The sequence below is a fragment of the Lissotriton helveticus genome, chromosome 6 (genome assembly GCF_964261635.1).
Source record: "Lissotriton helveticus chromosome 6, aLisHel1.1, whole genome shotgun sequence".
NCBI classification, from domain to species: Eukaryota; Metazoa; Chordata; class Amphibia; order Caudata; family Salamandridae; genus Lissotriton; species Lissotriton helveticus.
Window position 1 is genome coordinate 840782690 of NC_136067.1, and position 20400 is coordinate 840803089.

A 20400-nucleotide genomic window follows, 5' to 3' on the forward strand; every position below is an offset into this window, starting at 1 on the left:
AGGTCGCGATGTACCTGAAGTGTACATCAGTTACACCTCCTTCGGGTGTGACAAGGGCTTCGAGGGGGCTCACGCTCCGCTCCTCGCGCCTCGCGTTGCGCTGCAGCTGCCTCTTGTGACCCGGAAGTCATGTCGGCCATTTTAATTCTTTTGAATGCTAGTGCGTCCTGAAAACTTAACTTTTTCAACAGAGCGCACGTCACTTAAGCATTCCCTCAAGGGATCCACCCGAACCCAGACCTAATAAAATTTCTATTCTGGTTATCCGGGGGTTTTTAACTTTTTGCACATTATCCACATCACTGGGTCACTACTGTTTTTACCAAGGGTAAGATCCTCCTGGGGGAGGCTGCATACCGAGACTAACCCTATGATTATGCACACACGTGTGTGAAAAGCGGAGAACCAAGATATACCGCTTACCATACTACCCAACACGTGCATGAGGGTTTTTTATTTGGAGACACCGTTGTACGTTCTCCTGCATACCCTGGTTCATGCAGGACAAGTGATCCTTCCCCATTTGATTTATTGCATTAACGTAAGGAAACTGAGGGATCAGACTATTCCTTCTCCCCCTTCCATTTGATTAGTATATATCAATACTGTGACATACATCTGGATGGCCCCTATTGGGATTGCCTCTGATGTGGTCACTGCTCCAGCAATTGTCAAAGTCATTGTAGCTCTTGTTATAGAAAAGATTGGATACCACTGTATAGAGTATTTATTCAATTTAAATTGACCATATTATTTCATACCTCTATGCTAAATAGAGAAAGATTAATGCTTGATTGTGACCTTTCCATTATACTAGTTAATTATCCTGATCATATCACAGTATTATCATGTACTTCGTAGAGCAGTTAGCCTAGATTCCATACATAATCTTTAGGAAATGTACAACATAGGTATTTTTGTGGAGACCACACACAAGGCCTTAACTATAGTTGGGCAGATGTGGGACATCCGCAGAATAGTGGCGGATACACGATCCTCCGTATTTACAGAGCATTGATGTCAACAGCACTTAAATAAAGAGATGGGGACATCCATCACCTTTTGGTGAATGTTCCACCGCACTAATTTCGAACTGAGCCTAATAGTTTTGAAAATGGTTTACAGTATAAAACAATTATTCCTATATATTGACTGACCTTCTCAAACAACAACCACTGTTACACCCTTTCCCATTGCGAATATAAAACATGACTAGGTTTTTGTCAACATGCCTCCAAATACTCATTCAAATGTTCTTATTTTTGCAAATATTCAGGCACCTCTGTGATTATCAGCACTTTTATTCTCACAACAATGAATAATATTAAACATGCCTAAAGAAAGATTCAAGAATTCTACATCAGCGGTGGCTATCGAATCGTTGCAAAGGTATTACTTTGGCTAAGTAATTAGATAGAATTCCAAATACCACATAACACACCTCTAAAATGAGACCTCGTAATCCTTCTCTTCTCTGAGTATGCGTAGCTTTCTCTATTTCCTTCATAATATTGTTTGCTTTAGAAAATCTTTCATTGAAGCCACGAGTAAGGATCTGTTTCTCCTTTTAAGATTCTTTTTATCATATATCGTTGTTTCACCCATAAAATGTCCCCATCAGATGTTGCCTATTTGATATTTGTTGTGTCCCAATGGCACATATACAAACACTACTGGTTGAGGGGGAATCCTTTGTAATATACTTTGTTTAGTGTTAATTGAGATGTGCATTTCACAATCTACATCATGTAAAGATAGATTTGGGTGGGACTTATTTGTGTATAATACGTGGGAATCTGCAACCTTTCCATAAAAGCTTGCCTTTAACTTTCTTATTGCAGTCAATCACTAGACACCTGTAATAGGAAAATGAAGTAGGTGCTCGACTGTTAAAGTCAAGTTGTGCGATGTCACAGTGTCTGCTGCCAGAGCTGGCAGACAGTGAGAAAATCACAGTAGGGAGCAAAATTGCATCTGTTATTTAAACAATGAAAATGAAAACGGGCTCTTGGGGACTGTTTTCTTGAAATTCATATTCTTTAATAGATAACAGAGTAACAGACATTTATGCATCATTTTTATTTTTTCAAGGCTAAAGTTCATTACATAAAAGCAGGAATTTCTCTTAATGTTACTACTATTCAGTATGAATTACAACTATTTTTAAAATTGGTTTACATTAAACTGCTTATAATGTGTTTCAACAAATTACTAACTGCTCTGTGGAATTGCTACTTACTGGATCTATGGCTTTGTGTTCCATTTGATTTATCAAAACCCAATTTGAAAATTATATTGAAAATCTAATGATGAGTCATTCGGTTATTTTTATAGCAGTTCTTTAAAATTGTAAATATGAAATGCATGGCTGTTTAACAGTCATAAGTGAAAACAGTTTAACTTGTAAAGTCTGAGTACAGTGGTGTATTTAGTTGGTTTATAAAGTGATGCATATTTCTCGTTCGTTAAGAAACCACACTATATTCAATGACTGTATCATTAAAACAAACTATTAAAAGTTATTATTTTGGAGAACATTACATTTGGTTTAAATTTGGAACTGTGAAAGTGGTGGGGCATTCTAAACCAAATTGCATACAACTGGCAAGCCCAGTTCTCCTTCACCTGTATGATAGGTGTAAAGAAAGTGCCTACATGATTCATTTTAGAGTACAATTTTCTAATACATTTGCTAATAAGCTGCTTGTTCTACAAGCAAATTTGAAGGAGAATAATAAGTAGATTCTCGTACATTGATCTTGCAGACACCGTGAAGACCAGAATTATTTCCTCATGCTTGTGTACTGGGTACTCAGGTATCAGGGTGAACCTTACATTAGCCCACCTGAAGGATTCCTCCTGTGCCTCTTTGTGGGGTGTACCCGTGGGTATGATTATGACTCATTGCTCGACCTGTTAAACTTAGGGTGGTCTTCCCCCAAACATTGTGCCTGCTCTGCCTTACTTTTTGTGGATCTGTTTTTGCTGGCCTTAGGACTCCGAGCACTTTATCACTACGAACCAGTGCTAAAGTGCATGTGCTCACTCCCTTAAAATATGGAAACATTATTATATCCACCATTGGCATATTTAATTTACTTATAAGTCTCTAGTAAAGTGAACTATGTGCGCCCAGGGACTAGTGGCCCTGGACCACTGATTCTGCCACCCACTTAAGGAGCCCTTCAAACATGTCTCAGGCCTGCCACTACAGGGCCTGTATGGCAGTTCTGTGTCGACTTGGCATTTAAAACCTCTTCCCAAGCCTTAAACTCCCATTTTATTACACATAAGACACCCATAAGGTAGGCCTTAGGTAGCCCATAGGGCAGGGTGCTGTGTAAGTAAGAGGAAAGATGTATTCTTTTTAGTTTTACATGTCCTAGTAGTGAAAGACTCCCAAATTCGTTGTTCCTATTGTGAGGCATACCCCTCTCATAGGTTAACATTGGGGATTACTTAATACATCTATTAACTATATTTCCTGACTGAGAAGGAGTAGAGGACTTGGCAATGATACATCATCCTTAATAGTACAGTTGGATTTATGATTACAACTTTAAAAACGGCACTTTTAAGAAAGTTAGCATTTTTCTGCTCTCAAGCCCTGTGTACCTCTGCCTGCCTCCGATACACAACTTGGTTGGGTGACCGCTGGGCTTTGTGCATTCCCTCTAGACCAGGGGTCTCCAACCTTTTCTGTAGTGAGAGCTAATTCTGCTCAAGGAAAGTCCTGCCGAGCTACTAGCATATTTTATCACTGTAAAATGCTGATGATATGTATTAACATTATACTATGACCACCCTAAGAAAGATTTATCAGGAGTCAGCACCCAAACATTCCAGATGAAGTTATAAGCAGAATGCTAGGAAAACGTTTATCAATATTGAATGCTTATAATCAAGTAAAATTCAAATCATCACCTGCTGTGTGCCACAAAGGGTACTACCACAGCAGTAAGTCTCCCCAACTCAAATAGAATTTTCATTCAGCTAACAACTTTAAATGTGTTTTAGAATTGTAATATTTTGTCTTCATTAGCATATTAGTTTTTAAAAATACACATTTTTCTACCAAAACCACTTTCCACTTTCCAGCAATCAAACTCAATTTTCCAAAAGAAAAACCTTTTCAGAAAAAGCATAATTTTTTTTCTTTAAAAATCAAATCAGTTTTCATTGCTAGAAAAAACACAGTCCCTAAACATCAGCTTTTCATTTTCATTGAGTACCGCCATGTAAAAATGCCAGGGATGGACACATTCTGCTTCAAATACCCATGAATTTGAATCATAGGCCATGCTTGATTACTGTAACACTATTAATGCATCTGTTATGCTAATAATGCCCACCATTAAACCGGGGCTACCACTGTGCCACAGCTGGATGCCCAACAAATATCAGTTATGGACATTATTATGGGAGAAGCGGTTGCAACTCTGTCAGGAATGGCTAAAAGCAAGCCAGTCATGCTCTTAATACGACAGTGATGGCAGCAAGTATGTAATTACTAGACTTGTATGCCCAAAATAGTCAAGGATGTAATATTATGGCAATGGCACAATTATACCATGAACGAGCACAATTGCGTCAGAGATAATACTCTTATGATGGGGACCAGCATGCATATTTGGCAGCCCTTGACACTAGGAGTAGCTTTAAGGAACCAACACTGTTTATTAGGGAAGGAATCAATGTCACACACCTACACAAACATGAATATGATGCTTCTAATTTTCTCTGCCCTGAATGCATCCTCTCTTCCCTCAGCTCTTTGGTTGATCATGCTCCCAACGGACACATTTTTACTCTAGTTCTTGCAGTCTCACACTTTGGTGAGTCAGCCCTGGTTACTGCTCCCACTATTCTTTGATGTCACCCACGGTGTGACTGATAGAGCAGGGCATATAACATGGCCAATCTCCTTCTTAGGTAGATTTAAAGTGGATAAAGATGGTTCATGTGACATACCCATAGGACGACACCATAGCCTCCACATGCTTCAACACCCTCCGCAAAATGTGCAAGACCTTTAAACGGATCCCTCCCAAATCCAGGAAGACCGTCACCCATGCACTCATCGCCAGCAGGCTGGACTACTGGAATGCCCTCCATGCTGGAATCAACCAATCTCTACTCCACAAACTCCAGACCATCCAGAACGCCGCAGCCAGACTCGGCCTCAGCATCCCATGACAAGACCACATCACCCAGCACCTACGGGACCTCCACTGGCTCCCTTCGAAAAAGGAGTTACCTTCAAGCTGCTCACACACACCTACAAAGCCCTCCACAACACCGGACCCCAATACATCAACGAAAGAATCTTCTTCTACGCCTCCAAGAGAAACCTCAGCTCTGCTGACCAGGCCTTGGCCGAAATCACCAGCATCCACAGAGCCAGAACAGGAGGCAGATCCTTCTCCTACATCGCGCCCAAAACCTGGAACAAACTGCCCCTCAGCATCAGATGAAGCCCCACACTGAAAGCATTCAAGAAGAGCCTCAAGACATGGCTTTTTGAATGACCAGAGCTGCCCAAATGCCCCCACACCCCCAGCTCTTTGTGACCCTCACGGGTGAGAAGTGCACTCTATAAATCCCTGACTGATTGATTGATTGATAGGCCAACAGAGTGTGTGTTTGAGTGTTATCAAGAGGTCCACCATTGGTTTGGCTGTCTGTAACTCTTATGGGTAATGAAACAAGCAGTGCTGCCTTCTTTAATATACACAGAATCCCTGAGATCAGATTGGTTTGGCTTCACCTCTGGGAGCTACTTTGAGGGTGCTGGTGAGCTACCAGTAGCTCCCGAGCTACTGGTTGGAGACGCCTGCTCTAGACAGTCCCACACAAAGGGAACTGAGGTGTATGATTCACACCCGGATGGGCCTTCCTGAGCTAGATGGATGTGAGGAGCTGACACTTGCACCCGAATAGGGCTGTATCTTTTCCCACACAAAGAGCAGCATAGTCCCCTGTAGTGTGTCTGAGAAGGGAGGACCTTCGTGCATTTCAAAGGGCACTTCCAGAAGCTTCTCCCACTTTCCAGACCCAGTGAACCAAAGTATAAATACTGGACCACAAAGACCACCACACTTCTGGACCTGTGGATACTCTGCCAGGAAGAAGGACTGCAGTGCTGCTTAAGGACTGCTCCTCTGAGAGAACTGCTTTTCTGCGGTGCTGCCCTGCCTGCTGCTCTTTGCCTGAGTAAGAAGGACTGGACTTTCCCCACATGAACCCAGAGTGACTCAAAGGGCTTGACTGCTAACCTCCTGTTTTGCAGTCTCTGGGACATAAAAGACTGTTTGCAACTCTCCATCCAGCACCTGGACGCTGCCTTAAGTGAGTCCTACCCTTGCCTGAGGTGTCCCCCTTCAGTCCTGGGCCTCAGAAGTGGGTTTCTGTGGCGTTTCGCTGAAAAATCCACGCAGTCCGGACTTTGCGCCCATCAAAACACACATTTGCCATTGGCGCCGACGCAGCCCCTTCATCACCGAGTCTTGATGACGACCTCCAGCAGGGTTTGACAACTACACATTACTTTCATTGCCAAAGCTCTATGACGATGCAAGGACCCAACTGCACCGTTCGGCACGGACACATCTCTTACAGTCCTCCAAATCGACAACGACTTATCGCCTTCTCGCAGCCTCTCCTCTAAATCGATGATTGTTTTCCAAGAAGGTACTGTTTTAGCTGGGCCTGCGAGGCTTCTATGTCCAACCCACGCTCCATCGCAGTCGGGCTGACTTTTTAGGCTTTACCCGGTCCACCGCGACCTCAAGTAACCCCTACGCCTTACCGCTATTGACTTTTTAGCACTAGATTTCCAGATATTCTTCACAAATTCATAACTCTGGTTCTATTTATTGGATTTTGGTCTTGTTTTGTTCAATAAATCAAGCTCTATTTTTCTAACTTGGTGTGGATTATTTTTGTGTGGTGTTTTTCACTGTTTTACTGCAATAAGTGTTGCACAAATACTTTACATAGTGCCTCTTAAGTTAAGCTTGCCTGCTCTGTGCCAAACTACCAGAGGGTGGGCACCATTTCATTTAGGGAGTGTATCTGACTTAACCTGACAAGAGTGTGGGTCCCTACTTAGACAGGGTGTATACCTCTGCCAATCAGAGACCCCATTTCTAACACTCACACATTGTTCGTCCTTTTACTACACTTATTAAAGTTATGTTTTGAAACTTAAGAAATACAGCCTTGTATAAATCAAGGTTTTCTGAGGGAGAGCCTCAAAGTTATGGAACTACCACTGGCAGATGTAGATCTCAACCGATCTCCCAGGCCTCATCCTGTTTGTGATCTTCTCATAGAGTTTTTCCCCTTATAACAAGGATCTTACCCTTAATGACAGGGGAAGCCAAGCCAAGGTGGGAGAAAGGGGGCTAACTAAGGACATCAGAGTGCAAAACAATGTCTGGCCGACCCTGAAGAAGAGTCATTTAAGCAGATGACAAGCATTTACACACAGTGCTCCACCACAGGCACATAAACCTAAACTATTATCTTACACGCTTAGACCCGCTGCATACACACAAATTTCAGCACTCTGCGCTTGACCCACTAAGCTACATTATTACCTGATAGCCCTGCCCAGCAAATATTTCCATTAAGATAACTTTCAAAATAATGCTCATACTGAGGAAATCGGTGGGTAATTTGAAGCCCCCAGGTTGAGCTCTCTTGTGGCCACGTCAATCAATCAATCAATCGGTCAGTACATTTATAGACCGCACTACTCACCCGTGAGGGTTTCAAGGCGCTGAGGGTGGGGGGGAGGGGGGAGGGGTGCTGCTACTGCTCGAACAGCCAGGTCTTGAGGTGTCTCCTGAAGGTGAGAAGGTCTTGGGTCAGTCGTAGGTGGGTGGGGAGGGAGTTCCAGGTCTTGGCGGCGAGGTAGGAGAAAGATCTGCCGCCTGTTGGTCTTCTGGTGAGTGGTACGGTGGCGAGGGTGAGGCTGGCTGAGCGGAGTTGGCGAGTCGGGGTGTAGAACGAGGCGTTTGTTGAGGTATTCGGGTCCGGAGTTATGGAGCGCTTTGTGTGCGTGGGTGAGGAGCTTGAACGTGATCCTCTTGTTGACGGGGAGCCAGTGCAGGTCTCTCAGGTGGTTGGTGATGTGGCTGTGGCGGGGGATGTCCAGGATGAGGTGTGCAGAGGTATTCTGTATGCGTTGTAGTCTTTTCTGTAGCTTGGCCGTTGTCCCTGCATAGAGTGCGTTGCCATAGTCGAGCCGACTTGTGACGAGGGCTTGGGTGACAGTCCTTCTTGTTTCTGTGGGGATCCATTTGAAGATCTTTCGTAGCATGCGGAGGGTGTTGAAGCAGGAGGAGGAGATGGCGTTGACCTGCTTGGTCATAGTGAGCGATGAGTCCAGGACGAACCCAAGGTTGCGTCCGTGGTCGGTGGGAGTCGGTGCTGTGCCCAGGGTGGCGGGCCACCAGGAGTCGTTGCAGGCAGGTGAGGATGGTCCAAGGATGAGGACCTCTGTCTTTTCTGTGTTCAGTTTCAGGCGGCTGATCTTCATCCGTCCGGCGACGGCTCTCATTCCTTCTTGGAAGTTGGATTTGGCGGTGACTGGGTCTTTGGTCAGGGAGAGGATCAGCTGGGTGTCGTCGGCGTAGGAGATGATGTTGAGGTCGGCGAGGGGGCTCATGTAGATGTTGAAGAGCGTCGGGCTGAGTAATGAGCCTTGGGGTACGCCGCAGATGATCTTGGTGGCCTCTGAGTGGATCGGGGGTAGGCGGACTCTCTGGGTTCTGTCGGTGAGGAAGGAGGAGATCCAGTCCAGGGCCTTTCCCTGTATCCCTGTGTTGTGGAAATGTGTTTTTAGGGTGCGGTTTCTCCGTTGTCAAGCAGGGTTCTGTTGTCGTTGGTGGCGGCGATGAGGGCGGTCTCGGTGCTGTGGTTGCAGACTGGGACGGGTCGAGGGAGCTGTTGGTTTCGAGGAAGTTGGTCAGTTGCTTGTTGACTGCTTTCTTGGTGACCTTTGCCGGGAAGGGGAGCAGGGAGATGGGCTGAAAATTCTTGAGGTCCTTGGGGTCTGCTGTCGGCTTCTTAAGGAGGGCGTTGATTTAAGCGTGTTTCCAACTCTAAGGGAAGGTGGCAGATTCGAAGGAGCTGTTGATGATGTCTCAGAGGTGGGGTGCGATGATGATGTCTGCTTTGTTGAAGATGTATTGAGGGCAGGGGTCGGATGGAGAGCTGGAGTGGATGGTGTTCATGATCTGGGTGACGTCTTCGGTGTTGACGGGGGTCCAGCGACTGAGGAGGGCGGTGGGGGCATTGTTTCTGCGGCTGGTGGAGGCGTCTGGTTTGCGAAGCTGTCGTGTATGTCGGCGATCTTGCGGTGGAAGAAGGCTGTGAGGGAGTCGCAGAGGTCCTGTGAGGGGGGGATGTCATTGGAGTTGGAGCTTGGGTTGGAGAGTTCCTTCACGATGCTGAAGAGCTCCTTGCTGTTGTGTGCGTTGTTGTCTATGCGCTCTCTGAAGGCCGTTCTCTTGGCGATGCGGATGAGCTGGTGGTGTCAGCGTGTGGCGGTCTTTAGGGCCTCGAGGTTTTCTGCAGTTGGTTCTTGGCGCCAGGCTTTCACTAGAGTTCGGCGGAGTTTTTTGGAGTCCTTGAGGTCTGTGGTGAACCAGGTGGTTCTCCTGCTGTTGTGGTTGTTCGGAGGGTTCTTGATAGGGGCGAGGGTGTTGGCGCAGTTGCTGATCCACTGTGTGAGGTTTCGGGCGGCGGTGTTGGTGTCCGAGGCGTTGGCCGGGGGGCCCTGGGCGAGGGAGGCAGTCAGCTGGTCAGTGTTGACTTTGCTCCAGCATCTTCGGGGGATCTGCGGCGGTTGGATGTGTGCGGGGAGTTTCTTGTAGGAGAAGTGGATGCATCAGTTGTCGGTCCAGTGGAGAGTGATGGTGTGGCTGACCGTGACGTTGGTGCTGGCGGATAAGATGGGGTCCAGCGTGTGGCCTGCGTGGTGAGTCGGGGTGTTCACTAGTTGCTTCAGTCCAAAGTTGGAGAGGTTGTCGAGCAGGGTGGTGGTGTTGTTGTCGTTGTTGTTCTCCAGGTGGAAGTTCAGGTCCCCCAGGAGGATGTAGTCTGTGGTGGCGAGGGCGTGCGTGCTGACGAAGTCGGCGATGGATTCGCTGAATTGTGGGCGTGGACCCGGTGGTCTGTAGATGAGTGTTCCTCTGAGGGTGGTCTTGGGGTCGGTGTGCATCTGGAAGTGTAGGGGCTCGGCCGTGCTGAGATTTTCTTCGGTGCTGGATGTGACTCTGAGGGTGTTCCTGTGGATGATGGCGATTCCTCCTCCGGGCTTGTTGGTACGGTCCCTCCGGATGATTTTGTAGCCGTCAGGGATGGCAATGGCGATGTCAGGGGCTGAGGAGGCGTTCATCCAGGTTTCCGTCAGGAACGCGACGTCCGGGGCTGTTGAGTCGAGGTGGTCCCAGAGTTCGATGGCGTGCTTGTGTACGTAGCGGGTGTTGAGTAGGATGCACTTGAGGTCGTTGTTGTTTCCTGGGCTGGTGTGGGAGGCGGTGGTTCGGGTCCTGGTGTAGCAGCAGTTTTGGCAGAAGAATGGTCCGTGAGTGCGCTTCGGGGTGGCTTGGTAGCGCATTTGTGGGGGGAAAAAACCAATAGAGCTAGCATGTAGCTGAGTGCTTGTTAATACTTGAGGGAGGCATACCTCCTGACTCCGAGTCAACATCTGGGTACCCATGATCATCACATCTATCCAATAGCAGCCCTCAGGTTTCCACATCTTCAGCAGCTTTCACATCGAATCAGGAGAAACGCATATGCTCTTCCTCTGCAAGTCCCCACTCAAGTACATCCTTATTCCAGAGTACCGTCCATGACCCACAGGGCCCTATCCACCGATAGCCACCTGCTGTTTGACCAAGAGGAGGGCAAGTTGTAAAAACGTATAAGAGATCTTCTGCCCGCTGGGCCTCGCCCCCACCCTCAGTTGGCATGCCTTGAGGGTTAAGGGAACTGCGACTCTTATAGTCATCTCCACTCTAGGCACTACCTCCTTCGGCACTCTTGAACCTCGCCACGGAGCCAGGCTATATACAGAAAAGAGGCACCCTCCTCCCAACATCATGCACATTTCGCTGCCCTGGTAGGTTCAATCATGTTCAGCTTGTAAGCTGTCGCATATCTCTGATGTAGGTAATTAAAATGCAAAAGTTTGACGCTGCTATTACAGAAGTCCCTGCAGTATGATTCCAGCCCAGTAGGGAAGTCCCCAATTCAGTCTCCCACGCTAGCCATTCCCTGAATGGGTGTTTGGTCATGTCCCCTTTAAGTGCCTTATAAAGGAGGGTGTGTCTTCCGCCCCTACTCCACACTTCCTTCACTCTGTGTTTTCCAATTTGGCATATTACAGGAAAAGACTCACCCCTACTTGAAATGTGTCTTGTGCGACCAGGAAAGTAATAAAGCATGTGGAGTGGCTGGTCTTTCCACGTTTTAAGAGCAATGTAGGAGAATGCCCGTGACAAACACTTATGAGTGATGAAATCTAAGGGTAAAATAAGGGGTACGTTCTGGTGCAGGAGTCTGCATGTGGGTAGGAGTATGAGGAATTGTAAGGAGTGTTCAGTGAGCAATAAAATGTGTAAACGCTTATTGTAAATATAGGGATTTACTAACTGGCGCTTTGGAAAAATTGGTAATCAATACACTAAAGTACGAATGGCCTACTCCGTGTTTGTGGCTGTGGATCTCTTTTTAGGGTGGCCTGAATTGTTATGTGTAGGTGACATAACTTCCAATACAGTTATCAGATTTTCAGGGGGTTTGTTTAGAAGGGACGGAATCCTTAGGATTTTGTTGATGGACGTTGGTGTCTACCTGCGTTCTAAGAAAGTGGAAGTGTTTTTAACCGGATTTGGCTTTGAACATAAAAAAAAGTTGTTTGTATCAACAAGGAATTCAGGCTTTATATAATATCACTTTTTGTTATCAGTGTACTCCTATAAGGTTCGACATTTTAACTTAAGGTTTTTCCTTGTCTAGCTTTTTTTTCTTATTTCATTAGAACATTTTCTGTTTGTATCAGCTGAAAAGGGGGGATCCGACCTAACTATGTAATTTGTCTATGCAACTTTGTTAATAAAGGTGTTTGAAAAAATATATATATATTCCCAAGTAGCTCTTTTGGGTGGCCTCTCAAGGGCACTTTAAATTAACTTTGTGGTTTCAGTGCGGTGACAATTAGGTTGTAAGTTGGTAAATGAACACCACTGTGAGCTGTTGTCACAGGAGCACAGGTAACCACTCCTTTCTTCATACATTCTCTCATGACAATGTGTGGTGAAGAAGTAATGAACATGGCATTGGCCTAGTACCTGTCAACCTTGCAGGTGATCCAGTGCAAGAGAAGGGATGGAGGAGCCAGGCATTGATCATGCACCCACCTCCCTCACAGATCTTCCCTTGCTAGGAAAGAGTGAAGAAATGGTCATCGTCACAGTAAAATACTGGGTTGCATCAAGAGTAATGCTCGTGGTAGCTTAATGACTGCTTCCATTCTTGGTTTATGAGTATTTGTTGCCGGAATTACCACCTCCAGATAAATAAGTAATTGAACTTATGTGCTGCTGTGTAAACCCACATGTGCAATATACTCATGATTTTAGGATTGTTTGTGTGTAGTGTGTCGTCAAACTTCTGTCCCCTACAATATGGTTTTCAGGTATTCACTTTTTGAGGGTTAAGTAAGTTATCTCCCCCAAACTGGCAATATTATTTCCTTAAAAAAATATATATTGTTTTACTGGTTAACTTAACGTGAAAAAAATCCCTACATCAAATAATAATGACTAGGCAACGCAGTGTTTTTGAGGCCTGGCTTGAGTGTTATCTCAATGAAACACATATATTTCAGGCAAACTGTCGAAGTTTGGTAATCAGTAGAGTAAGTGCAATAATGCAAGTGTAAAGTTATATGGCTGACATTTTTGACTGGATTACTTTCAATGTATTTTAGATATTATTTTTATAAATCGTGGTTACGCTCATTATAGGAAGAATAAATGTGATCTGGTCTTAAATTTATATTTTTTGGGCATAGTTAAAATGCATTGTATTTTTTTGCAATGTATCCACCTTTTTTGGTATCACCTACAGACAGCATTGGCTGTATGTTCTTGAAGACCTATTGTCTATAGTACAATACTTGGGGTGAGTGGGCTTTGAGATGGTCTTTGTTCATGATTGGATGATTTTCCTGTCTATATCAGTTCTCTCTTCCTAATTCATTAGTTTCCCTCCTGTATCTTGTGTGGGTCCTATCATTGGGGAATTTGTTCTCTGAATCTTTTGAGTTATCCTTTCACTGCTAAAGTGCAGTGACTGTATTTGTTATTTCGAATGGGAGTGGATCACTTTCCAAGGATTTCTCCCTCATCTCGGTCTCCCACTCATTTCTCTAAGCTCATCAAACATCTACCAACCCTCTCACTCCACTTCTGCTCATTTGCACATACGTTATTTCTTAATTTACCGTTTGAAAATGGCCATCTCCTATCCTACAATACCACATTTAGAATGAAATGTAATAAATCTTTTCAAGGTCCTGCTGACCGTGAGCATGCTTGCTTACGCACAGACAGACAGCCATCTTGCTATGATTTTTGTGAGCGTTTAACAAAACTCATGCTCAGATGGACACCCATGCAAGTGAAGGCATAAACATGCAAACACACTTGAGTGGCCATCTTGAAATTGTTATCATGCTATAACAAAAATCAATGTGACATAGCTGCTGGTGCTTGTCCACCGGGCTTGTCTTGAATTTATTTTTTGCTGTACTTTGACAGCAAATACTTCAAGATGCCAATTCTGCATCCCTCACTCATGTGCACACACATGCATGGTCTTCCTGGAATGCAGAGTATTCCAAATCAAACAAGCATTCGCAAAGCCACTAGTTCTGACGCACACATTTTTGACTTTGCCAGTGCTTGTTTTACTAATTTAGGCAATGTCAGGCTGTCAGAGGATAAGGGATTTGACACATTTTATAAAGGTGATGGTGCACTTATAATATTTACTTTTTTTTTGGGTGCAGTCATTATTATAATAAAATACTTTTTCACATCTTTAAGTGTGAATCTCTAAAGGAAACCGAACAGCATTACGCACTGAAAGAGCACAAGCTTTGTCCTCAAGGAAAGATGCATCCAAGGTTTGGGGCAAAAAGAACATGAAAAGTTAATTCCTGCACATGACATATAAGGAGCAGTCAAATCCGAAAAGCATCAAAATGTTAGCTATTTGATAGAAATAAATGATTTTCCAACTTTATCTCGCTGAGAGTCAAAACATATTTGAATAACACTTTTTTCTTTGCTGTTTTATAATGTCCTTACTGTGACCTATTTATCACCGAATGTTTTTTTGATCCATCTTGTAGGTATCGGACGACGGCAGATACATCTTGTTGTCTATCCGGGAGGGATGTGACCCAGTGAATAGGTTGTGGTACTGCGATTTACAGCATGAAGCCAATAGAATCACTGGTAAGGCATTCTGCATATGAAAATACTCCACATTATTCTCCCTCTATAACAGAGACACTGTTCTGTATCAATAAAGGTATGTGTTGGACCTAGAGTTGCCATGTCACATAGGGTAGCCTGGCCTAGGGTAAGACAGTCGGATCCTAGAAGCAAAAGTGTAAAGTTTGCGCTCCACCCAGCAATAACTCAGTGCTCATCCATACAAAAACGACACTACACCAAGTTTGTGGAAAAATATGGACTGGTTTATAAAAATAGATTGTTTCACTTTTACTTTTCACACAATTATTTCTTCCTACGCCCCTCTTCACTTTTAGAGCTTCAACAATACATTGCAAATAAACATTATACTTTCTTTTTCCAATAACATAAGAGTTCAGCACTAAATTTGACCCACCAGTTTTCTAGCAGTTACTTCACAGTTTATGAGGAGTGATCAGTAATTTGAAGAGATCAACCTATACAGTTTCCTCAATAAATCATAGGCTCTTTTTTAAACATACAGAATTAAGGAGACAGCCGAAAATTCCACAGTTGATCCTTTTGGTTATGAAACTTCAAGCAGCTTAATGGCTAACTGAAGACAGGCAGGCTAAACCTATCTCATACCAGTGGTTGGCTCATACTATGACTGCCTTAACTTTCAATAAAACACAATAGTTCTCCCTGATCGTGGATAGCCTGCACAAAGGTATTCCCCTTTCTTAATCTGCGCATTTACCCAGATCCGCCTTGCTCTTCCCTCAACCCAATCTGTGGGAAGCTCCCTCCGTTATTCCCTGATGTATCCTTCACCTCAGGAAGTCACTTCCCCAGCGGGGGATTTGTCTCGGCCACCAGTTCAGGAGACGGGAACCCTGTCGGGGGCTTAATTCAGTAACTCTTTGTCACCCCTGGGCTGAAGTACTAACCCCCAACCGGAGTTGGATATGGCTACGCCAGGAGTAGGGATTCCGGACAGCTTTCCCTCCCCTCCTGGCTATAGCCCCCGCTTACTTCCTTTTCTCTGAAGATGTCCCAGGCCCTCCAGCTGATGTGACTCTCCGATGAGCGTTGAAAGCGTTCCGTCTGTTTTCTTGACAGAGACCGCTCCGATTTACTCCTACGGCGCCTCCGAGTTCCTCCTCTCCTTCCTGGTTCCTACGGGGAGAGATCGCGTCCGCTCGACCACGCTTCCAGCTCCTCCCCTTCAGGGAAACGTCGCGCTGCTCTTCCTGGGTGTCGGCTTTGCGCCCCTCCTCCGGCGCTTCTGACACGCCTCCGCAAACTCTGACCCAGGCGCTGCCAGTCGTTGATCAAGTGCAGCGGATCCCTCCTCACTCGCCTGCCACAGAGAGTCGCCCAAACATGGGAAAATTTCGATCGGCAGATCGCCACGCCACACAGATAGGTTCCTGGCTCAAGAGGGGAAAAGAAACCGCTCCAGGCAGACCACGGGGCTTCAGGTAACCGGGTGACGACAATGGGGTCAAAGTTCCATTACTGCTCGTTCCCACAGGTGAAAGGGGTTCGTTTTCTTGTAGGGAAAATACAGTTCCAAAGGCCCTTTCCTCACCGACCTCAGTTAATAGCTCAGTCTTCGGCTAAGGGCAACAATCCCTCCCTTGCTGAGGGTCCTGAAGAAAAGATACTCCTGTTGGGTCAGGTCAACAAGGGAGGGGTAGCGTCAGCAAGCAGAAAGCAGCCCCACGAGGCCGTCAAGTCCTCCACACTGCGCCAACCTCCTCTTCTCCCAGCCTGTACTCCAACTGAACTCTCTCCACTTCACCTCACACCACTACCCAAAATGGCTGCCCAACATTCCGCCTTTTATAGGCTAACCTCAGGTTGTCCAGAGGAGTCCAGAAGGTTCTGGAAGCCCTTATGCTTTCCTATGGGTCTTTATCCTGAGGTAGCTAAACAGGTGGCAGTTATAGCCACCATTTTGTTTAACCTAGGTTTCAGTCAGAAAGGCACCTAGGTCCCCGGAGAAGGACTACGAAGGCAAAGAGCATCCAACCCCTTGGTCAACACCTTAAAAAATCCAGTAGACATAACAGATAAAATGGTTGAGGAGCATAAAGGGGACAAAATAAATAAATTAATGGGAGGGACTACCCAAAGGGCAGACAGGTCTAACAGTATGCAATAATTATCTTAATTTAAACATTTTTCTTTGATACACAGATGTTGCATCCAGACCCTCTGGACAACTGCAGAGCTAGCTTTTCTTATGTGCAGGTCATCATGTAGGCACGTGTAGGCTTCATGAAACTGGGATTGACATATACACATGTATGTGTCACCATGCATACGTGCACTGACGTCATGACGTAACTGTCATTTTTTTCCTTTAACATTCCAAAGTGTAAGATGCCAATGTTAGAGATGAATGAATACATATTTAAATGTGCTCAAAAGCATGTTTTGAAAAATAGAGCGGCCTGGCAACAAGTTGCAGCTTCCAAGCTCCCCAAGAACCCATTTTTTTTGTTTTGTTTTTTGCTCTAAATGTTTTTTGACAATCGGCTGCGGGAGGAGCAGGGAGGGAGCAACAGGAACTGGGGTGCAGAGAAGTAGTAGATGAGTTTTAGTAGAGTAGGGCAAAAAAAAAACAGAAAAAAATAAAGGCAACATCAAGCTGGGTATTGAGGGGTAGGGGAAGCAACGGACAAGCTGGGCGGGGGACAAGTGAGGAACATAGGGCCAGATTCATCAAGCTTAAATCCGCTCGCAAAGGGCCAGATTCTGAGAATCTGGCCCTTTGCGAGCGGTATATTTGCATTTGGGATGCATCATCCCAAATGCAAAAATCGCTAATTAAGAATTCGCGAAATTGCGATTCTTTGCATTTAAGGAATCTCAAATTGAGATTCCTTAAATGCAATGCATGAAAGTGAAAAAAATAGCATTAATGTAAATTGATACTTGTATAGCACACTACTCACCCGCAAGGGTCTCAAGGCGCTTGTACGAATACCGCTGTGGAACCCATCCTGGCTTTCCCTGTGAGGTGTCCACTCCTGGGCACCCCCAAGGTGGAGGCCAGGCATCCTTAGCGTTGTGGGGGCCGTTGTGGAGATTAAGCAAGCTATTGCCCAGAGTTGCAGAGTGGGACTCCATGATTGGAATAGGCACCGAGGCGAGAATTATCAGGTCCGTGGAATTCTTTGAGCCCAAGACCCGCCGAGGCGGGGAATTGAACCCTGGTCACGGGCTAGACCTCTGCATCAGGGTCTGCCGCTCTAACCATTGAGCCACACTTCCCCTAAGGGCATGTGTGTGCGCAACATATGTGCACACATCAATTTCAGGGGTGCAACAGGGTGTCCTTTGGACACCCCTGCACCCTTGAAATCGCAATCTCAATTTGCGAATCGCTAATTGTGATTAGCAAATTGAGATTGTCTTCCCATTCATTCCTATGGGCCTCTAGGCCCATAGGAATGAATGGGGAGATATTCCTTAATTGCGACTCGCAAAGGAATTATTAGAAATCGTTACTTTTGTAGGGATTTCTTGATGCATAGCATTTTGCTATTCCTTAATAGCGAATCGGTATTATTCGCTATTAAGGAATAGCAAAATGCGTTCTGGATGAATCTGGGGGATAGACCCCTTGGGATAATGGTAGACAGAGCAGGAAACACGTGTACTTTAATGAAGTGCTGAAAGAAAAAAGTAATTTGCTGAGCAGTGAAAGGATGCTGGTCATCCAAACAAAAGGATAGTAAAGAAGCTCGGCTTCGGAGGGACACACCAACGAAGAGTAAGGAAAGCTTTTGAATAATAAGCAAGCAAATTGGATTAACAAGAAAACCAACCAATGGCAAGCAATGCTTAGACCCAACGCCCTCTGTAAGTTTTGGATTGGTCCGCAATATGGCTGCGACAGCAGACACCTAAAAGCTGCCTCTAGGCAACAACCGAACGAACATCAAATGAACATACACACAATAAAAATTACTTCTACCTACGAAAGTTCACTTTTAAAGGCCATTGTTTAAAACGGTTGTTGTATTTATGGAGTTTTCTCCCGGTCCTGGCTGCCGGGTTGTTTGTTACACACAAACTAATAGAAAGAAGTAGAATGAGTTTGCTGCCTTTCATTTGAGCGTTCTTGCCGCATATTTCTTTTCTTGCAATTTGAGGTGTAGTGTAGATCCAGTAGAAATAAAAAAAAGCAAGAACACACAATGAGAGGAATGTCACTTTGTTTTATGAGATACTTTTCTTTTGGAACTCTGGGGAACAGTGGTACAATTTATCAATGCCAAAGTTTGGTTTCCAATTTCGAGACCTTTTGAAAGGTTTCACACATTCTCTAACCTGGAAATATTGCATCTTGAACGGACATATTGAGAACTGTCTAGGGTTACGTCGCAGAAATACCCCTTGTGTTAAATCGTATTCCGCTGTGAAGCTGCAGGTCAATCTGAAAATATTCCAGAATGTTCGGTTGCTTCCGCTCTGATAGAGCTGGACTGCGCATGCCCACACGCTCTAGGCAGATGGGCACGGCTGCGAAGCCTGCTACTTTTAATAGGCGCTTTCCAGTACGTTTGTCCCGTGTTTTATAACCAGTGGCGGTAGCTTAAAAGGCGGGGGACTGCTTTTTGTGGCATGACAAGCAATCTTCGATTAACTTCCCATTTAAATACCTACTCTAGAAATGATTTTCCGGTGAACGTGCTGTGATAATCAGTGCTGCATGTGGAGTTGAATTCGCTGTAGTTGTGGAAATACAAATGGAAATAAAATACAGCTCTGTTCCACTTGTTCCTGTGGTTTGTTCTCCATCACTGCCCAACCACCCACTATCGGTGTTCCCAATTCCATCACCGTTGAGCGTTGACTGACCTTACTTTCAGTTAATGTTCTCTTACACTTTCTTTACCTGCTCCCCCACCCTTCCCCGCATTCGAACTTTTTTAAATGATCCTTCTTAGCTTCACCGTTTGTCCCTTTTGCCTAAGGTCTGTACTGGTAAACCAGTCCTAAAACCACTAAAGATGCATGTTTTTGAATTTTCTGTACGTGATGGTTTTAAATGGTTGGTAAGTAAAAACTAAAATGTTAACAATATTGATCTCCATTACAAGTAATGTTGAGATGTAGAGATAGTGGTGGGGAGACGTATTCTGATTCCACGCCACTATCCCAGCCGCTGAATCCTACGGTTAAAAGTGAATGATTCCAGAATGGGGAATATTATGCAGACCCGGTTTTACCATGTCTTTTCACTTATAAATTCCGGCCACATTACCAGTTATTCTCTGTTCCCATGGTGGTAAATGCAAGGCAGCCCTAGCACATGTGGAGAAGGGGCTGGAGTGGACTCTGCAGCTTTCTGCAGATGCATCAACTCTGAAGACCAGACTGGGCCCGGTGTCTCCAGACTGCTTTGCGAACGTGGTAACTCTGGTCCTGGAGACACCAAGCAAATTGGAAAGGCTCGATGCGCCAACATCAAGCCACCCCCTTTGGTAATGGTCCTGGCCACTTGAAATGAGGTCCGGTTGGGTTGCCCAAGTACTGAAAAGACGTCGCTAATGTTCTTTCTCGGTCAAAAGAGTTGTAATTTTCAGATTACGGACATGCCGATTTATTACATGAATGCAAACTGTTGTATGAGGCCTGCAAATTCTGTATATCTTGAGATATAACTGTGCTCTCTGTTGCCACAGCTTTAAGATTTGGGACACCACACATTCATTCAACTCACACATATCCATCCAGCTCTGCACCAATCTACTCGTTTATCCATCTATTTATTTCCTCACTTTTCTGTCCTTACATATATACGCCTACACTCGCCCATCTGTACTTGCACTCATACAGCTCTTGATACATCTATTCAACCATGATTCATTTATGC

The 20400-nt window shown here is 45.0% G+C and overlaps 1 protein-coding gene across 2 annotated transcripts in view; it reads left to right on the plus strand.

The window, feature by feature from the left end:
• PREP (prolyl endopeptidase) overlaps positions 1-20400 on the plus strand; it is an 821567-nt gene that overhangs the window by 237567 nt on the left and 563600 nt on the right. For both annotated transcript variants that reach the window (XM_078648442.1, XM_078648443.1), the window contains exon 7: positions 14438-14543. In XM_078648442.1, coding sequence (XP_078504568.1) covers positions 14438-14543 — 106 coding nt within the window. The remainder of the gene's footprint in view (positions 1-14437; positions 14544-20400) is intronic.